We start from the raw sequence: 20,546 nt of genomic DNA on the forward strand, positions 1-20,546 counted from the left end.
TGGCAAAAAGTGCCCATTGCTCACAATACCCATTTTATCCTTTAAATGTATATGTGTGTAATATTTTAATTAGAGAGACAGAGGGCAAGACAGAGACAGAGAGAGAGAGAGTATGTGTGTGTGTGTGTGTGTTCTTTTTCAAAAACTTCATTATATCAGGGCTTTCTTACAGCCGGAGTCACAAGTCCACTTGAAGAGGCAGTTTGTAGAGTGGTTAAGAGCCCAGGTACTGGTGTCAGATGCTTGCAGTTGAATCCTGGTAACCTCATCCCTTCGCTCCTCTGAGCATTTTTTTCTTCAGCATCCTCCCTCCTGCTTACCCTTCTCTTCTAGCTTTCTCCTTTCCAGAACTGTGGTCCTCTCTTGTCCACTGAAAGCATTTCTCCCACTCTCTTCATGATGTGAGCTTTCCTGGATGAAGTTAATTTCTTTATCTACATTTTACTTGGGCTCAGGAGAGAGGATTAAGTGTGTTTTAAACAGCAAAATTTTCTCTCCTGCTTTACCTTTTCTAATTTTTAGTTTCATCCTCCAGCTTCCTTTCATTTGAGGTATGTCCATGATAAACAACATATGGTTGGGTATTTTTAAAACCCAATGTGAGATTCTGTTAATAGACACATTTTACCCATTTCCGTTTAACACAGACTTATCCATCTTTGAGTTTTCTATCTATCATGCTTTCTTATTATTTTCTTCCATTTCATGCTGCTGTTGAATTGATTGAGTTTTCCCCTTCATGTTTTTCTTCTAATGTTTTAGGAGTTGTGGCAGAGGCTCCTGATTGCCTCCCCAAAATCCACGTTCACTTCTACCTTAGAAATGGAACCTAGATGTAGAGGACATTGTTCTGTTCATCAACATTCTTGTTCTCTTTTCCTTTTTGGCAGGTGGGAAGATTGTATTTCCCTTCTCCTTGAGGTTAGACACAGTTACATGGCTAGTTGAGCCAACAGAAGAGGAGCCGAAGTGAAATATGACACTTCCAAGTGAAAGACTGTAACTGCTGATGCTTTTCTCTCATCCCTGCCAAGAGCACAATCACAGAGGTTCATATCCATATGAAGGCAGTATCAGAGTGGAGGAGCTTGGAATGCTGAGCAAACACACTGAGGAACGCTGCTGTGGTGCATTACGTGGACTCCAGCAGGCATCGCATGAGTGACAAATACACTTCAGTCAAGCCACTGAGATTAGGCAGTTTGTCCTGCAGCACAATCTAGCCTATTTGGATGTATCTGAGTTTAGTCATGGTAGCATTATGCATCCTTGTAGCTGGGAGGGTCAAGTAACAGTTCTAGCAAACAAAATATAAATTGAGGTGACTGGGCAAGTGAGCCTTCTAGGAAAAGCCTTTTAAAGAAACAAATTCAGCTGGCACGAGCAGTTTCTCTTTTTGTCCTTCATTTTCTTGCCTGGAATGTAGACATGATGGCTGGAACTGTAGGAGTTATCTTGACAGCATGAGGACTAGGGTCCCATCCAGTGGTGCAGTGTGGACAGAGGAAAGGAGATGGGACCCTGCTGACATCATGGAGCTGCCATACTTTGGACTTCCCACATCTGGGATTCATTTACGGGAGAGGAAAACAAACTTTTGTGGTGTTTAACCCACTGTTTTTCAAGTTTCTATTCCTAACAGCCCAGTGCAATTTTTAACTGTTATGGAAGGTACAGAAGTAATTTTAATTCTTCCAGTATTTATACTATTAGTTTTTCATATTTTTATTGTGGAAACTTTCAAACATATCCAAAAATACAGACAGTAGTCATCATCCAGCTTCAGCAATGATCAACTCATAGCCAATCATGCTCCACTCACATCCCCCACTTTCTCCTCCTGAGTTGATATCTATATATATTACATATTTTATATATACATATGTGTGTGTGTGTGTGTGTATATATATATATATATATATAGAGAGAGAGAGAGAGAGAGAGAGAGACTAGAGACAGGGTCTCACAATGCTGCCCAGGCTGGTCTTGAACCCCTGGCCTCAAGCAATCCTCCCACCTTGGCCTCCCAAAGTCCTGGGATTACAGGCGTGAGCCACTGCTCCCAACCCTGGGTTGATTCTTGCAACTGGTTCTGCTGCTGTTATGGGTGACATGTTGTTTATCCTCAATCCACCTCTGAGAAATGGACCTCTCTGTGCCCCACCCTTTGACCTAAACTCACCTTCTGCAATGCCCATGGTCCCTGCCTTGGCCTCAGGTGGCAAGGTCTTTATAGTCTGTGGCTTCCTGTCTCTATCTCAGGCCTCTTTGGGACCACCAGTCCTCTTGGCACTTCTTGCCTCCCCCATCTGGGGATCCCAGGGATCTTGGCTACTTGCATGCTCCATAGGGAAGTGTACAGGACTCAGTGGGAGCTGTCCCCAGACCCATCACTTAGACATCTCCCTTGGCTTCTGCTTCGTTTCATCTCTGAGCTATGCAGTCTCCCCAGGTTATATTCTCAGATTTCCCTTTGCCTATTGGGGTGACACAAGGGAAAGAGGTGGAGGGCAGGGGCAGGCAGCAGGCTGCAGCAGTACCTCAGCCTCCTCACACTCTTTCTCAGGGTCATGCATGGGCTTTTCTTTTGTCTCTTCTTGTGTAGCTGGAAATTTCTCTGCCCTCTACCCCATCCCCCACCTCCTGCCACCCTCTGCACACGGATGCTTACCAATAGGCTGCTAACACCTCCCGGTTTTCCCAGGACAGTCATGGTTTGCACTTGGTATTTCCAATGTATTTATCAGGAGTGCCCCTTTCACTCTCAAAATCTATGGTCACCTTTTTAAAGGCAAAACTCTATGCGAAGTTATTTGTTGACACTTGATATGAAAGCACAGCTTTGAGAGTGCCCAGGAAACATTTTTTCTTTCAACTCACTGTAGCTCTTCTACATAAGTGCCTGCTTCCACTAACTTGTGGACTTGAGCAAACTCAATTTTTTGAAACAAAGCTGATTGACTTTTTCACACTAAGCATTTCCACCCTGGCAGGGTGAGGATGGAGTAGGGTGGTGCCCTCCTGTAACATGGGTGTATGTGTGGTCAGCGGGATGCTGGTCAGTCCACTCAAACTGCCTGGCATGGCATGGCGGTGGCTGTGGTCATCTCATTTTGGATTTAGCACGTGGGACACAAAGAAGCAGAAGACAAGGCTCTGGAGACCCTGGGGCTGTGTGGTCAGAGCTGAGGTTGGTGATGTATCAGGTGGGAGGCTTGAAAGCATAGGGTGGGCACCTTGGGGACAAAGAGATGAGATGCCATCTGGGAATCCTTTCCCAGTGGTGGAAGAGAACTGCAGGGGATGGGCCCTCACTTACTAAGCTACCTTCTTAGGGCCTCAGCAGGCTGGGCCAGTGTGAGGGCCAATGCAATTCTTTATTTATGGGAGGGCTGTGGGCACATATCTCTTGGGGACACCATGTCATCTGAGGGAGGAGCAAGACTGAGGATACTTGGTCCCCCTAGAGTGCTCTCAGATCTACTCCCATCGCAAAGCCACAAGCACAGCCTCCCCTTCTACACTTCAGTGTTTCAGCATATGATACGTGTTCTCAGAAAGAGTTCCTCCTGCAGCTCAATCCTCAGCAATGGTAAGGAGTGACAGGAAGGTCCTCTGAGGTCTGCCTCTGAGAGTCCCACCAGCAGCCTTACCCCTGCTGAGGAGGGGAGAGTTGCTTCAGTGATCTAGGCCAACACTGGCCACAGACCTCACTGTTAAAGAGGAGCCTTTCTCCTGACTCCCATCCCATGCCTCACTCACCTCCTCTTCCTTGGGGCCCTCCAATGCCCACTGCCCACAGGTCCCGACCATCCCTAGCTTCTTAAAGCCCCTGACCACCAGCAGGACACCCAAAGTGGAGTGGTGGTGAAGGCTTTGGATGAAGCTTGGCTTTCTTGGGCTAGCCCTTGAGTCTTATTGCTCACAGCTGGGTGGTGCCATCTTCTTGAGATCCTGTCTATCTGGGACAAGAGGTCTCACTCATGTTCCCCTCAAAAGCCCCTCCCATTCAGCCCCCAGCTACCAAGCTGTGTCTTCCTGTTTCCAAAAGTTTTTGACCCAAAGTGGTGCTCCCACTGGATTCCTATTTCACTTGGCATTGTTAGCATATCAGAGAGCAGGAAGCCTTGATGACCTGTCTCCTGTGTTCAGCATGAAATTCTGTAGAGCATCCTCAAGTGGGACTACATGGGCCAGCTGAGAAGGGCTTAACTCAGCAGTTCCCAAACCAAGACTGCACTTTGGAATCCTGATGCCAGGCCTCATACCAGTCCAGTTAAAGCAGAATCCCTGGGTGGATCCAGGTATCATTATTTTTTTTAGTGTCCTAGGGGATTGCAATGTCCTATGTTGAAAATATGTAACTCAGAGACTTAAACCATTGCCAATCCAGGTTTTAAACACCTCTCACTCTTGGGGTAGCACCTAAGGGGTTAGTCATGCAGAGTTCCTATTATGCCCAGCTGCAGACCTATCTAGTTTCATACCACTTGCTGCTGTGAGTAGGAGGTGGGCAGAGCTGTATCCAGCACCACTGAATGGGTTCCCTTGGAAGAGCGGGATTCAGTCAGAAAGTCCAGGTACCCAGTTGCTTCACTGCCACCTGCAGCTACTGCAGATGATGGTTGTCAGGCTGAACCCTGAGCCCTCACATCTGCTACAGCTGTTCTGGAGACTCACCCCCAACACACACACACACACACACACACACACACACACACACACACACGGATTAGGGAAAGTGTCACCCAGCTGCAAGGCATGAAGACCCCTGCACACCTCCCTTCCCACCGCTCCTGCAGGGCCCACCATGGAAAGACCCTGCAGAGGGTTGCAGACCTCAGACTTCTGGGATGGAGGTTCACACAAACATCTGAGGGACACAAGCTGAGAGTGAGGGGCCTTGGGCATGGATGACAAACCAGAGACAGTGAGAGACCACATGAGAGATGGTTGCGCCACAGGTGCCCAGAGACAGAGAGAGACTTAGCAAAGCAGTGGCCCAGCAGCACCCACCTAAGGCAGGCCCAGCAGAGGGTGAGGCATCCTGGGGGGAGGCCAGAGAGGGGACATGGGGGTGGACGAGGAGCACAGCTGCTTCTGAGGACATGATAGGATTTAGAGGCTGTGTGCCCAATGACCTCCAGTGGCAGAGGGACAACCCTTTCCCCTGCCTATCCCTAGTCCTCTGTTTGTTTACCTGCCCCCATGCCACCCCCACCACCATCCCCCCGCAGCCCCCGAGTCTCTCTCCCCTCCCCAATCCCATGCCTGGTTCTCCCAGGAAGTGCCCAGCAGAGGGGAGGGAAGCCTTGTTGTTCAGCCCCAGGGTGGGCAGGCGGCAGGCACAGCTGCTGCCCTCAGCTCCTGCTCTGGCTTCCCTAGGGGCTGGCTCTGGCTGGGGGCTCCCCGACTCCCTTCCCCACCATAAGGCACAGCGTCTGTCCTGCTGTTGCCCAGCTGAAGTGCCATGTCCTCCTGGCTCCCTGCCAAGCACTCTGCCGGCCCTGAGGGCCTTGCCAAGCACAGGCCTGTGGAATCCTGGCTTTCCCAGCTGGCCCTGGCTGCAGCCAGATTCTCTGATCTTCTGATCTGAATGGAGATGCCTGGACAGGGGCTGCAGGAAACTAAAGCCCAATGCCTACTCCCACTGTGGAAGGGGCCAAAATCAGGCTGACTGAGGCATCAGTGCTTGATCTGGGCCCTGGGGTCTCTCTTGGATGCAAGACTGTCCCGGTATGCTGTTAGGAACAGGGGCCTAGGTTGGTGACCTGAGGACAGGGGCTCTAGACCACACCAGGGAATCTTTCTGGGGGGAAGGCAGAAAACTTAGGGGCTGAACCCTCCTCCATGAGTCTAATCTCCAAAGTGCAAGTGTATGGTCAGTAAGGGTCTTTATTGGAAGAGAGATCCAGCCTCCTTGGCTCTGTCAGCACCCTAGGTCATGAGGATTTCGATGTCAAGCTCCAGCCGGCTGGCTCTGACCTCATAGTGGCCCCGGATCAGGCCTCGGGTTTGGCTGGCATGCCAGCGCCAGTGAGACTGGATGATGCAGGCCGCTTGGCGTGCCTGGAGGAACCGCCTGCGGGCCTGCCACATTCGAACCTGTGCCTGCACCTTCACCACTGCCCACTCCTGGCAGGTATAGAGTCTTAGTGCCAGGCGCCGTCTTTGCTCCAACATCTTGGCCTGCATTGACCTCCACCAGCACTGGATGACCCAGGCTCTGAGTGCTGCATGCAGTAACGTCCGGCGCACCATGTTTCCACGCCACCATGACTGAATCTTTATGGCTGTCTTCTCTAACTGATTGGAGGGAAGGAAAAACAGGGAGATGCTCAATGGGGGACTCTCGCCTCCTGTTCCTATCCCCATCTCTGATCTTGGGAGGAAAGAAGGCCTGGCCCAGGTGCCCCTGACTTCTTGTTTCTAGGGCCCATCCATCTTGTTTCCAATCCCCCACTCACATTTAGACACGGTTCATTACCTGTCAGGTAAGTCCCTACTGCAAGGACCTTACTCACATTTTGCGTGTCCATGGCCTTGATCCTTAGGGTCCACTTATCTGTCATTTAGGCCACCCTTGTCTTTAGCCCCACCCTCAACTGTTAGTCACACCTCCATCATTGGACTCCGCCCACTTGCACACAAGACTCTACCTCATCAGGTCGTGTCTGCACACATTTTAACCACATTTCTCTCTCCTCTTCTCTTGCTTTCATCTCTTTTGCCTTATTGATTCCCACCACTTTGGGAGCCTACCATTATCTCTTGCCTTCAGTTTATTTCCCAGCCCCAGTGGCATTCCTGATCCTCCTGATGGCAGTGAAGAGAGAGTCATGCAGCTTACCTACAAGGAAGAAGTTTTACTTTAAGCCTCTACTCATAGCCAGTTTGGATTTCCTGAAGCTTAAGTGTCAGGGCGCCTGTCAGGGCCCGAGGAACGTGTTTACAGAGCTGTATATTTTTGGGTAAAATTTGTGAAAGCAAGATATTTCAGCTGCAATTGGAGAGGACCTCTGTCTCTTTTCCCTCTTACTCCCTCTGTCACTCACCTCCTGTTGAGTGGGGTTGGAATGGCAGCCTCTTTTGCCATGAGACTAAGGGAAGGCTGAGTTGGGATAGACTCAGTTTTTTTTTTTTTCTTTTTTTTTTGAGACTGAGTCTCGCTCTGTCGCCCAGGCTGGAGTGTAGTGGCACAATCTCGGCTCACTGCAAGCTCCGCCTCCCGGGTTCAGGCCATTCTCCTGCCTCAGCCTCCTGAGTAGCTGGGACTACAGGTGCCCGCCACCACGCCCGGCTAATTTTTTGTCTTTTTAGTAGAGACGGGGTTTCACTGTGTTAGCCAGGATGGTCTCGATCTCCTGACCTCGTGATCCGCCTGCCTCTGCCTCCCAAAGTGCTGGGATTACAGGCGTGAGCCACCGCGCCCGGCCTAGACTCAGTTTAACAGCATAGATTTATGTGGTTCACAGTCACCCTTGGGAATACATAAATCCTTGCTAGCCATTCTGTTGTTGCTGTGTTCATTCACCTTGCTCATGGCGTGAAGATGCAGGAACAGAAGCGCTGCTATCCAATAAGAACGTGTCTTCCAGTGCTGGCACCAAAAGTATTTGGGCAGGGGAGGAAAAGTAAGTGTGAAAAGTATGGAACCAGAAGCCAGTCTGTAGAAAATTCTTCCTGTTATTAGATGTGTAAAACTATAAGTGGAAGATTCAAGTCTCATTGATGCCTGATTAAAATTGAAGTTCTCTGTTTTCAGGAATATACTTGACAATGCAATGATACAATTTTAAACATTTCATACTTTTTTCTTTTCTTGGTGGGAATTTTGTGAAATAGAATTTATCTGAATTCCTGTGATTGTAGGGCACAACCAGCAGAGCTACTGTAAACAACGTGGAAGTCAGTGTGAAAAATCACATGCTTTATGCATACCAAATGTCAATCATAAGAATATTTCTGTAGACAATGCAGTTGTAAAATCATCCTATGAAGAAACGTTAAAAGGTTACGCAGCTGAAATGTAGGAAAATATAGAGGTGGGTCAGTTAATTCATATAAATATTATGTTTGATGTATTTATCAACTTAAAAAATGTATAACTGTTGTAATTTCTTTTCTCATCTTTAATAAATACTCACTAATTTGACATCTCTAATTTTGTGTACTTTTCTTAAAGTAGGCTTTCTAAATGATATGTTTTAGGTCCCACAAAAGCTGGCTCTGTCCTGCCTCACTGTAAGAATGCAGTTGTGCAAGCAGATCTCCTGGGAGCTCACAAAAAGCTGTGCTTCTAGGATTCAGAATTAGCACAGGCCATTTTGGCTCTGGCTTTAGCACGTATTTCATTATCCATTTTTCTGCAGGAAGGTTTTCTGGGTGCCCACGGCTTGTAGGGCCACACACTGTCCATGGCTTCTGTTTATATGTTTTTGAGGATCCTGCTGCCTCATATCATTGCTATGGCACTGCTCATCTGGGAGTCTTACAGGTTCTAGCCCTGCTGTCAACCAAGCAACCTTGGTAAACCAAGCATGTTTAAAGTCCTCAAAATAGTGGATCCTATTACTTCCCTTAATGACTGCCAATCTGGGTGAGCAAATGCTGGAACCAGCCATCTCAAGGGCCTTCACTTAGTCCCGGCGTCAGGCACCCACCCCTACAGGAGGGATCACTTAGTGGCCAGTGTTCTGGGGGCTCAGCCCATCCAGGCCAGGTTGCCATGGTCAAGATGACACACTCCACCATTTCTCCCCCATTTTGGCCTGGTTGGGAGTTGCCATAATACCGTAACTTTGCTATCTTCTTGGCTGTCCCTGGAAAATCCTGCCAGAGTTCACAGTTTTGCAGTTGAAAGTGGCAGCAGATGGGGGTGGGGGTTAGACAAACTCCCTGAGTCTTACTAAGTTTTCACAGAGCATGGTCCTCGGTCTCTATTTCCTCACTACTTCTTCTCCAGCTTCCTGTTCTTTTCTTCTTGCTTGATATATATATTCTTCTGATTATAAATATAGTACATGTCTGTTGCCAAAATTTCAATATGCAGACACATATAAGGCGGAAACGGAATTTCCCATGAAATTTTTCCCCAGAGCTATTCTTTCAGATCTTATACCATGTATAACTGATGTAAATTTTCTAATAAAATAACTTACTTTTAATTAAACATGTAAAATATATTCTTGTAAAAATTTATGCATTTCAAAATTTACCTTGGCGATCAATGTTTCTTCCTCTGCATTATTACTGGTTCCAGCTTGGAGGGTATCCTGGACAACTAGCTATGCATTTATCTATTTTGTTTTTAACTGTGCATTTATAAACACACTACATCCATGTACCTAAAAAATACATAATACTGTTTTTAATGTGTTTCTATGTATCTTTTTTAATTAATTGAAGTAATCATGTAACTTAAAATTGATTGTTTTAACCATTTTAAAATTCTAGCTTCTAATTTTATCTAATTTCGGAAAGAAACCCTGTACCCATTAAGTAATCATTCCCCATTACTTTTTCCCACCTTAGCCCCTGGCAGTCACTAATCTGCTATTAGCATCCATGGATTTGCCTATAAAAGACATTTCATATAAATGGAATCATACAATACGGGCCTTTTGTGTCTGGCTTCTTTCACTAGGCATAACGTTTTCAAGGATCATCCATGTTGTAGCATGTATCAGTACTTCATTCCTTTTTATGGCTGAATAATATTCTACTGTATAGATGTACTACATTTTGTTTATATATTCATCAGTTGATGGGCATTTGAGGTGTTTCTAGTGTTTGGTGATTGTGAACAGTGTTGCTATGAACATTCTTGTATAAGTATTTGTTTGAACACCTGTTTTCAATTCTTTTGGGTATATACTTAGGAGTGAAATTGCTTGGTCGCGTGGTAATTGTGTGTTTAACTTTCTGAGGAAGCACAAAACTGTTTTTCATGCAGCTGAAACATTTTTCATTCTCACCAATCTCTGCATCCTCACCAACACTTATTAATTTCCTTTGAAAAATTATAGCCATCTTGAGTGTGAAGTGGTATGTCATTGTGATTACAATTTTCATTTCCCTAAGACCAATGACATTGAGTATCTTTTCATGCACGTGTTGGCCATTTGTGTACCTTCTTTGGAGAAATGTCTGTTAAAGTCCTTTGCCTGCTTTAATTGGCTTATTTGTCTTTTTGTGGTTGAGTTGTGGGAATTCTTTATATATGATGGGAAGGAGACCCTTATCAGATATATGATTTGAAAATATTTTCTCCATTCTGTAGGTTGTCTTTTCATTTTTTTCATAAGGTTCTTTGTTTTAATTTTGTCGAGTCCAATTTATCTATTTTTTTCTTTGTTGCTTGTGCTTTGGCATCCTAGCTAATAGCTCATTGCCAAATCCAAGATCATGAGGATTTACCTGTGTGTTTTATTGTAAGGGTTTTGTAGTCTTATTGGTTACATTTAGATATTAGATCAATATTGAATTCACATTTGTATATGTTAAGGAAAGAATCCAACTTCATTCTTTGCATGGGGTTATCCAGTTGTCCTAGCACCTGTGTTGAAGAGACTATTCTTTCCCCTGGGTCTTGGCACCCTTGTTGAAAATCAATTGAACATAGGTGTACAATTGATTTTTATTTCTGGTCTCTCAATTCTAGTCTGTCAATCTATATATCTATCCTAACGCCAGGATAGATATCACACTGTCTTGATTATGGTAGTTTTGTAGTAAGTTTTGAAATGGAAAGTGTGAGTCCTCCAACTTTGTTTTTTGTTTTCAAGATCATTTTGTCTATTCTTAGACCCTTGCAATTCCATATGAAATTTAAGATTAGCTAGTCCATTTCTGCAAAGAAAGACAGCGGGAATTTTGACAGGGATTACAGTAAATCTGTAGATTAATTTGGGGAGTAGTCTTCCAACACACGAAGACGGAGTATCTTTCCATTCCATTTACATCTTTAATTTCTTTCTACAGTGTTTTGTAGTTTTCATTGTATACGTCTTTCACCTGTTTTGGTTAAATTTGTTCCTAAGTATTTTATTCTTTTTGATGCTATTACAAATGGAATTGTTTTCTTAATTTCATTTTTGAATTGTTCACTCCTAGTGTGTAGAAATACACATGATTTTTGTATGTTGATCTTATATCCTGCAACTTTGAAGAATTAGTTTTTTAGCCCTAATAGATTTTGTTGTGGATTCTTTAGGATTTTCTTTATGTCTTTATGTATGTAAGGTCATGTTATCTGCAAACAGATAGTTTTCTTTTCTTTTTTTTTTTTTTTGTTTTTGAGACAGAGTCTCACTATGTTGCCCAGGCTGGAGTGCAGTTGTGCAATCTCAGCTCACTGTACCCTCTGCCTCCTGGAAGCAATCCTCCCACCTCAGCCTCCTGAGTAGTTGAGACGTGCCACTATGCTTGGCTGATTTTTTATGATTTTTGTAGAGATGAGGTCTCATTATATTGCCCAGACTGGTCTCAAACTCCGGGACTCAGGTGATCCTCCTGCCTCAGCCTCCCAAAGTGCTGATATTACAGGTGTGAGCCACTGTGCCCGGCTAGTTTTACATCTTCCTTTCCAATTTGTGGGCATTTTAGTTTTCTTTCTTGCTTAATTGCCCTGGCTAGAACTTCCAGTACAATGTTGAATAACAGTGATGAAAACAGACATCCTTATCTTGCTCCTGATCTGAGAGAAAAAGCTTTCAATCTTTCACCATTAAGTATGATGCTCATTGCAGATTTTTCATAGATGATCTTTAGCAGGTTGGAAAAGTTCCCTTCTATTCCTAGTTTATTTAGTGTTTTTATCATGAGAGAGTGTTGGATTTTGTCAAATTCCTTTTTTGCATCAATTGAGGTAACTGTGTGTTTTCCCCCCTTTAGTCTGTTAATATGATGTATGACATTGATTTTTGTATGTTGAACCTTCTTTGCATTGCTGGGATAAATCCCAGTAGGTCATAGTGTATAATCCTTTTAATATGCTATTAGATTTGAGTTGCTAGTATTTTCTGAGGATTTTTGCGTCTATATTCATAAGGGATATCACTCTTTAGTTTCTTATAGTGTCTTTGTCTGGCTTTGGTAGCAGGGTAATGCTGGCCTCAAGGAATTAGTTAAGAAGTGCCCCTATTCCTCTATTTTTTGGAAGAATTTTAATGTCTGATAAAATTCACCAGTGAAGACAATCGGTCCTGGATTTTTCTTTATTGGAAATGATTTGATTACTGATTCAATCTCTTTACTTGTTATAGAGCTATTCAGATTTTCTAATACTTCTTCAGTTGGTTTTGGTAGTTTGTGTGTTTCTAGGAATTTGCCCATTTCATAGGTTATCTAATCTGTTTATATACAATTGTTCATAGTATTATTTTATAATCTTTTTTATTTCTATAAAGTTGGTAGTAGTGTTCCCACTTTCATTTCTGATGTTAGTACTTTAAGTCTTCTGTCTCTTTGCTTGTTTAGTGTAGCTAAAGGTTTGCCAATTTTTATTGATATTTTTAAAGAATCAACTTTTGGTTTTGCTGATCTACAGTTTTTTTTAATTTTCTGTTTAGTTTATTTCTGCTATAATCTTATTATTTCTCTCCTGTTGGCTTTTGTGTTTAGTTTGCCCTTCTTCTAGTTTCTCGAGGTAGAATGCTCTACTTTTTCTAGTTTCTTTAGGTAGAAGGCTATGTTATTGAGATCTTTCTTTTTTTTTAATGAATGTAGCCATTTGCAGCTATAAATTTCCTTCTGAGCACTGCTTTTGATGCATTCCACAGGTTTTCGCACATTGTGCTTTTATTTTCATTCATATCAAAGTAAATTCTATTTTTTTGTGATTTATTCTTTGACCCATCAGTTGTTTAAAAGTGTGTTGCTGATTTCCTCAAATTGGTGAATTTTCCATATTTCCTTTGATTGTTGATTTCTATGATCATTCCACTGTGATCAGAGAAGATATTTTTATGATTTCAATCATTTTCAATTTATTGAGACTTGTTTTGTGGCTTAACATATGGTCTATCCTGGAGAATGTTTTGTGTGTACTTAAAAAGAATGAGTATTCTGCTGTTGGATGAGTACTCTATATAGGTTCGATAAGTCTAGTTGCTGTGTAGTGATGTACATATGTTCTATTTCCTTGTTTATCTTTTGTCTAGGTGATCATCTATCCATTATTGAAAGTGGGATGTTGAAGTCTCCAACTATTGTTGTTGAACTGTTTATTTCTCCCTTTATCTGGGTCAGTTTTTGCTTCTTATACTTTGGGGCTCTTATTAGGTACATATATGCTTATAATTATTATGTATTAATGGATTGACTCATCATTATACAATGCTTTTGTCTATTGGAACAATTTTTTGTCTTACACTCTGTTTTGTCTAATATTAGTTATTGTCTAATGTCCTTTCATTTCCACCAGAGGGACTTCCTTTACCCATTCTTAAAGGGTAGGTGGTCTACTAGCAATACACTAGCTCAGTTTTTGCTCATCTGGGAATGTCGTAATTTCTTTTTCATTTTTTCTTTCTGCTTTTCAAACTGGGTAATCTCAATCAACCTATCTTCAAGTTCAACGCTTCTTCTGCCTGTTCATATATGCCGTTGAAGCCCTGTAATGAATTTTTCATTTCAGTTATTGTACTTTTCAACTTCAGCATCCCTATTTGGTTCCTTTTCACAATTTCTACCTCTTTATTGATATTCTCTATTTGGTAAGACATAGTTCTCATGTTTTCCTCTAGTTTTTGTACATGGTTTTCCTTAGCTCCCTGAGCATATTTAAAATAGTTGCTTTACAGTCTTTGTGTAATAAGTCCAATGTCTGGGCTTCCTCATGGGTAATTTTTATTACTTCTTTTTCCCCTGCTATGTGTAGGCCATGCTTTCTTGTTTCTTGCCTTAACAAATTTTTGTTGAAAACTTGATGTTTTGAATGTTATAATGTAGCAGCTCTGGAAATCAGATTATCCTCTTTCTCCAGAATATGCTATTGCTGCTTGTTGTAATTGTTGCTGTTTGTTTGTTTACTAACTGTTCTAAACTAATTTTGTGAAGTCTGCATTCTCAGTTTTATGTGGCTACTTATGTGTTTTTCTGTTAGCTTAGTGGTCAGCTTGTGACTCAACAAAGATTTAATTAGGTACCTGGAACCAAAACGAAAAATGAAACAAAACAAAACAAAACAAAAAAAGGAAAAATACCTCCCAAACTCCAAGTATTTGCAGAAGGGCCCTGTGTAAGTTTGGAGGCATGTCTGTAACTCTCTGCGTACTTTATAACTCTGCATTAGCCTTCACTTTCTGTGTAGAGCCTGAAGATTAGCCAGAAGTGAGAGATTAAGGCTGGCCCTGTGATGCCTAGGCATTAATTAAGATGTTATGCATAGCGACAGAAACTGTTTGAATAATGGAGAGATTAAAAGCTACCAGAGAAATCTGGGTCAGGTACTTACTAAGGCACTTGATGAGCATAAATTGACAAGCAATATGTAGACACCCACTATGATCTGAAATCCTATGTGCGGCCATCCATCCTACTGTGTAAGGTCAAGCCAAGTGAACGGGTCAAACATTTTACCCAGAGCCGGAGAGGAAATGTTATAAAACTGGGTAAGCTCACAAAATTCCCTTACTTGTTGGGCCATGGCCTTTAGATTGGTTTATACGTGGTCAGAGTTATTTATATACATGCAATAGGTTGCTCCTTAGATGGCGCAGACTCCGTCCCCTCTGCTCTGACCAGGAACTAATCTAGGGTGAGGTGATTATCTAATACCACCTGGGCTAGAGAGTCATGTGATTGTTGCACCAGGGTGAGACTGTGCTATATCAGATTTATGTGTTGGGACAGCATAGCTGACAAGTTTGTTTTGACCTGAGTGATTTGTTGCTGTGTTACAGTGGCAGTACTCATTACAGTTCCTGCTAGTGAATAAGCCTGCTCTTAAGAGTATGGAAATAAAAATAGCTCACCATTGTCAGAATGAATATGGTCTGGATGGGAACCAAGGGGTCTTGGCTACTTGAATATAAGGGAGGGCCCAAAGACATTAGGTAGTGATATGGTTTGGCTGTGTCTTCACCCAAATGTCAATTTGAATTGTATCTCCCAGAATTCCCACATGTTGTGGGAGGGACCCAGGGGGAGGTAATTGAATCATGGGGGTCAATCATTCCTGTGCTATTCTCATGATAGTGAATAAGTCTCAAGAGATCTGGTGGGTTTCTGTTTTTGCTTCTCTCTCATTTTTCTCTTGCTGCCACCATGTAAGAACTGCCTTTCATCTCCTGCTGTGATTGTGAGGCCTCCCCAGCCATGTGGAACTGTAAGTCCAATTAAATCTCTTTTTCTTCCCAGTTCCAGGTATGTCTTTATCAGCAGCATGAAAATGAACTAATACAGTAAATTGGTACCAGTAGAGTGGGGTGTTACTGAAAAGATACCTGAAAATGTGGAAGTGACTTTGGAACTGGGTAACAGGCAGAGATTGGAACAATTTGGAGGACTCAGAAGAAGACAGTAAAATGTGGGAAAGTTTGGGACCTCCTAGAGGCTTGTTGAATGTCTTTGACAAAAATGCTGATAGTGATATGAACAATAAGGTCCAGACTGAAGTGGTCTCAGATGGAGATGAGGAACTTGTTGGGAACTGGAGCAAAAGTGACTTTTGCTATGTTTTAGTGAGACTGGCAGCATTTTGCCCCTGCCCTAGAGATTTGTGGAACTTTGAACTTGAGAGAGATGATTTAGGGTACCTGGTGGAGGAGATTTCTAAGCAGCAAAGCATTCGAAAGGTGATTTGGGTGCTGTTAAAAGCATTCCATTTTAAAAGGAAAACAGATCATAAAAGTTCAGAAAATTTGCAGCCTGATGATGCAGTGGAAAAAAAAAAACCATTTATGGAGAAGAAATTCAAGCTGGCCACAGAAATTTGCATAAGTAGCAAGGAGCCTAATGTTAACCCCCAAGACTATGGGGAAAATGTCTCCAGGCCATGACAGAGAACTTCATGACAGCCCCTTCCATCACAGGCCTGGAGGCCCAGGGGGAAAAAGTGGTTTTGTGGGCTGGGTCCAAGGTCCCCATGCTGTGTGCACCCTAGGGACTTGGTGCCCTGTGTCCCAGGTGCTCCAGCCATGGCTGAAAGAGGATAATGTACAGCTCAGGCTGTGGCTTCAGAGGGTGGAAGCCCCAAACCTTGGCAGCTTCCACGTGGTGTTGAGCCTGTGGGTGCACAGAAGTCAAGAATTGAGGTTTGGGAGCCTCTGCCTAGATTTCAGAAGATGTATGGAAATGCCTGGAGGCCAAGGCAAAAGTTTGCTGCAGGGGTGGGTCCCTCATGGAGAACCTCTGCTAAGGCAGTGCAGAAGGGAAATGTGGGGCTGGACCCCCCACACAGAGTCCCTACTGGGGCACTGCCTGGTGGAGCTGTGAAAAGAGGGACACTGTCCTCTAGATCCCAGAAAGTTAGATCCTCTGGCAACTTGCACTGTTTGCTTGGAAAAGCCGCAGACACACAACACCAGCCTGTGAAAACAGCCAGGAGGGAGGCTGTACTCTGCAAAGCCACAGGGGCGGAGCTGCCCAAGACCATGGGAACCCACCTCTTGCATCAGTGTGATCTGGATGTGCGATCTGGACTCAAAGGAGATCATTTTGGAGCTTTAAAGTTTGACTGCCCTGCTGGATTTTGGACTTGCATGTGCCCTATAACCCCCTTGTTTTGGCCAATTTCTCCCATTTGGAACAGCTGTATTTACCCAATACCTGTATCCTCATTATATCTAGGAAGTAACTAGCTTGCTTTTGATTTTACAGGCTCATAGGTGGAAGGGACTTGCCTTTTCTCAGATGAGACTTTGGACTGTGGACTTTTGGGTTGATGCTGAAATGAGTTAAGACTTTCGGGGACTGTTGGGAAGGCATAATTGGTTTTGAAATGTGAAGACATGAGATCTGGAGGGTCCAGGGGTGGGATAATATGGTTTGGCTGTGTTCCCACCCAAATTTCAACTTGAATTGTATCTCCCAGAATTCCCACATGTTGTGGGAGGAACCCAGGGGGAGGTTATTGAATCATGGGGGCTGGTCTTTCTCGTGTTATTCTTGTGATAGTGAATACGTTTCACAAGATCTGATGGGTTCATCAGGGGTTTCTGTTTTTCCTTCTCTCTCATTTTTCTGTTGCCACTGCCATGTAAAAAGTGCCTTTCACCCTCTGCCATGATTGTGAGGCCTCCCCAGCCATGTGGAACTGTAAGTCCAATTAAACCTCTTTTTGTTCCTAGTTTCGGGTATGTCTTTATCAGCAGTGTGAAAATGAACTAATACAGGTAGGACACATTTGAAGTTACAGATTTGGGTCTGGACCCTGTTGTTCCCCTTGCATAAAGGGAGGCAGAAGTGGGCTGTGGGAATCAGGAGTGCATGTAATGAGTCCCAAGTTTCATAGGACCATGGTATACCCCATGGATGAATTAGAGAACCTGAAAATGGGCTATATTACCCTAGGCCCCAAGAGGTGAAGTGATACTGAGCTCCCAAGTGTCTCCAAGTCATGTTAAATCTGGGTCAGATATGTAAACACAATCCCTGCTTGGGGTTCTGGAGGGGCAAATAACAACATGTATGCCTTGGATGCCAAGCAGTTGGGCTGTAATTTTGGGTTTTATGTTAGCAAAAGAGAGTGATATCTGTAGTGCTGGTAATTGTGCCAGACCAGGGGGAATTAGAGTAGCTCAGGGAACAGCTTTGGTGTGGTATATTAACAGGCCCAACAATTACATCTCCTGAGAAGCTTGGCTCTGATTTCAGCCCACTGTGTTAAAATATTAGGACTATTAGGCTCATAAGGGGAGGTAGTAGTAGAGGGGCAGTCTGATCTCTGATGGTGTGGATGATCCTGCATTTGGGGAGACCTCAAAGGATGTGTCTAAGGTATTGGGGGAGGAAGTGGTGAAGTGGTAGGTGGGGCAGCGGTGGTAGAAAAATAACTATCCCAACTGATGTCAAAATGTCTCCAATCCTGGAGGACCCAGAACTCAGTCCATCTCCATGTAGGAGGTGTGGCCAGACAGGGGATGGTTAGGTTAATTGGAACTCCAGTGAGGTGTGGGTAAGCACACATGACTTAGCCTGCCACAATTGGTGACAGCAGTCAAGAGTGGTCTGACCAGTATCATGGGCCAACTGGTAGAATCACAGGCAATAATGTAAGCCAGGAGACTTTGTGACAGGGAATGCACTAGCTTGGTAAAATGCCCTTCCAAAGGTTCCTCCTCATCAGGGAACTTAGAAAGACAAATTTGAGTTCTGTAACCAAAGTCCTAGATGGGGGTGCAGGGGTTGTCAGTCATCAATTGTCTTACCTTCCTGGACACTGTCATGGCCAAGGGTCCAGGTCAGGTAAAGGTGGTGTTGTCCCCTGTTGTCTTGGGCTGAGGCACTGTCGTCTTCTGTGTAGCAAGGTCCCACATTGTCTTGGGCTGGGTGCTATCATTGGAGCCATTTCCATCTCCAAGACTAGGTTGTCATCTCCTGACATTGATGATATCTACCAGTTTTAGCACCTCCTCTGCTACAAGACAAGTATACTTTCCAGGTAGCAACTCAAAACAGGAAGATGGGGCACTGGGGGCCTACAGTGGTCCAATACATTTGGGAGGCGCTGAGCAGGCTATGTTTACATTGTTGAGATGGACTACTGAAATCACAGATTATAAGTAATCACTGAGGGTCCTTGAGGGTGCATTGTGCAAAGGCTTTGGAGGTCCTTTTTTCTGAAGAGGAGGATATTTCCATCCATAGATAGTACACACTGCATGCATGGCCTTTGGCCAAAGAGAACACATATATTGTGGAAATATCACCAAATCAGCTGGTATAGATCTAACCATTCTTCTTATTGACAATTAATACTCCAAGGAATGGAAGTACCACTGTTTATGCATCCATTTCCTTACCCATGGATATTCTTTTGTTCATTGTTTTTATTTGCCACTACATATTGTGTGGCATAAATGTCTTTCACGTGTGTCATCACACACATGAAATGCTATCACTCAGGGCTTCTCATAGGAAAGTGTGGCTTCTGGGCCAAAGGGTAGGAAGGGTATGGGCCTATTAAATTTTAACAGATGATGCCAAACTGCCCCTTTAAAAAGCCATAATTCCACCAACCATAGTGTATGAGAACACCATGCATCTCTGCCAACAGTAGGCATTATCACACTTACAGATTCTTTTTAGTCTAAAGGGTATAAAGTAATATCTCATAGTAACTTTATTTTACATTTCTGTTGCTACTGGGAGGATTGGGGATACTTTCATATGTTCATTGATAATATTAGGTTGGTGCAAAAGTAATTGCAGTTTTTGCCATTACTTTTTTTTGTTGAGACGGAGGCTCACTCTGTCACCCAGGCTAGAGGGTAGTGGCGCGATCTTGGCTCACTGCAACCTCTGCCTCCCAGGTTCAAGTGATTCTCATGCCTCAGCCTCCTGAGTAGCTGGGATTACAGGCATCCGTCACCATGCCTGGCTAATTTTTGTATTTTTAGTAGAGACGGGGTTTCATCATGTTAGCCAGACTGGTCTCGAACCCCTGACCTCAGGTGATCTGCCCACCTCGGCCTCCCAAAGTGCTAGGATTACAGGCATGAGCCACCGCACCTGGCCTATTTTTGCCATTACTTTCAATGGCAAACCGCAATTACTTGTGCACCAACCTAATATATATTTGCTCTTCTATTTATATTCTTTTGGCCATTTTTCTATTGGGTTGTAGTTTTGTCATCCTGGACAACTCTACAGTCATTCAAACTGTTTATCTGTCATTTGTTTTGCAATTCTCCTTTCTGTTTTTTTTAACCTTTGCTTATGAAAGTATCTTTTGCCAGTGAAGCATTTCAGTCAAACATATCTCTTTTTTTTTCCTTTTTCTTTTTCTTTTTTTTTTTTTTAAGATGGAATCTTGCTCTGTGGCCCAGGCTGGAGTGCAGTGGCGTGATCTCAGCTCACTGCAACCTCCGCCTCCTGGGTTCAAGTGATTCTCCTACCTCAGCCTCCCGAGTAGCTGGGACTACAGGTGCATGCCAGCACACCTGGCTAATTTTTTGTATTTTTAGTAGAGATGGAGTTTCACCATGTTAGCCAGATTGGTTTTGATCTCCTGACCTCATGATCTGCCCACCTCAGCCTCCCAAAGTGTTGGGATTACAGGTGTGAGCCACCGAACCCGGCCAAACATATCTCTTTTCTTTCCTAGCTTTTGTGTTTCCTTTCTGGTCTAGAAAGTTCTCCCAAACCTACAGGTCATACAGTATTGTCTCAAACTTTGTGGAGAGGGAAATATTGATCACAGATAAAATCTAGTAAAAGGGAGGAAAGGAAAACATCAAGAAAGTTAATTAGGACATCCAGGAGAAACTATGCCTATCAGCTAGAGCATTGAGGTGAAAGAGAGAAAACAGGCAGGGGGCAGGGAGCACGTAGAATGGTTTGTCTCCTGTTAACCGCAACAGCGAGGGATCCAAGGCCCA

The 20,546-nt window shown here is 43.7% G+C and overlaps 2 protein-coding genes across 4 annotated transcripts in view; both read right to left on the reverse strand.

Moving 5' to 3' along the window:
- Positions 1-5,877: 5,877 nt before the first annotated feature.
- Positions 5,878-6,582, reverse strand: IQCF6 (IQ motif containing F6). 3 transcript variants are annotated; one of them, XM_019023191.2, is made up of 2 exons: positions 6,525-6,582; positions 5,878-6,306 (listed from the first exon to the last, which is right to left on the reverse strand). In XM_019023191.2, the coding sequence occupies exons 1-2, from the start codon at positions 6,570-6,572 to the stop codon at positions 5,938-5,940; spliced, it is 417 nt and encodes a 138-aa protein (XP_018878736.2). In that variant the 5' UTR covers positions 6,573-6,582; the 3' UTR covers positions 5,878-5,937. The 3 variants fall into 3 exon arrangements, with proteins under 3 accessions (XP_018878736.2, XP_004034283.1, XP_030865618.3); XM_004034235.5 differs by having other exon boundaries at positions 6,488-6,552; XM_031009758.3 differs by having other exon boundaries at positions 6,468-6,552.
- A 249-nt stretch (positions 6,583-6,831) lies between these two features.
- Positions 6,832-20,546, reverse strand: part of LOC101144055 (IQ domain-containing protein F1) — a 143,757-nt gene continuing 130,042 nt past the window's right edge. Inside the window, exon 5 of the transcript XR_010132826.1 lies at positions 6,832-6,850. The gene's annotated coding sequence lies outside the window, so the exon portion shown is untranslated. The remainder of the gene's footprint in view (positions 6,851-20,546) is intronic.

Source organism: Gorilla gorilla, chromosome 2 (genome assembly GCF_029281585.2).
Source record: "Gorilla gorilla gorilla isolate KB3781 chromosome 2, NHGRI_mGorGor1-v2.1_pri, whole genome shotgun sequence".
Lineage (NCBI taxonomy): Eukaryota > Metazoa > Chordata > Mammalia > Primates > Hominidae > Gorilla > Gorilla gorilla.

Excerpts from the sequence above, each read along its gene's own strand:
- IQCF6 (XM_031009758.3), bottom strand. The coding sequence starts at position 6,539 with ATGGACACGCAAAATGTGAGTAAGGTCCTTGCAGTAGGGACTTACCTG. Across the intron at positions 6,307-6,467 it reads GTAATGAACCGTGTCTAAAT|TTAGAGAAGACAGCCATAAA; the intron begins GTGAGTGGGGGA and ends CCCTCCAATCAG.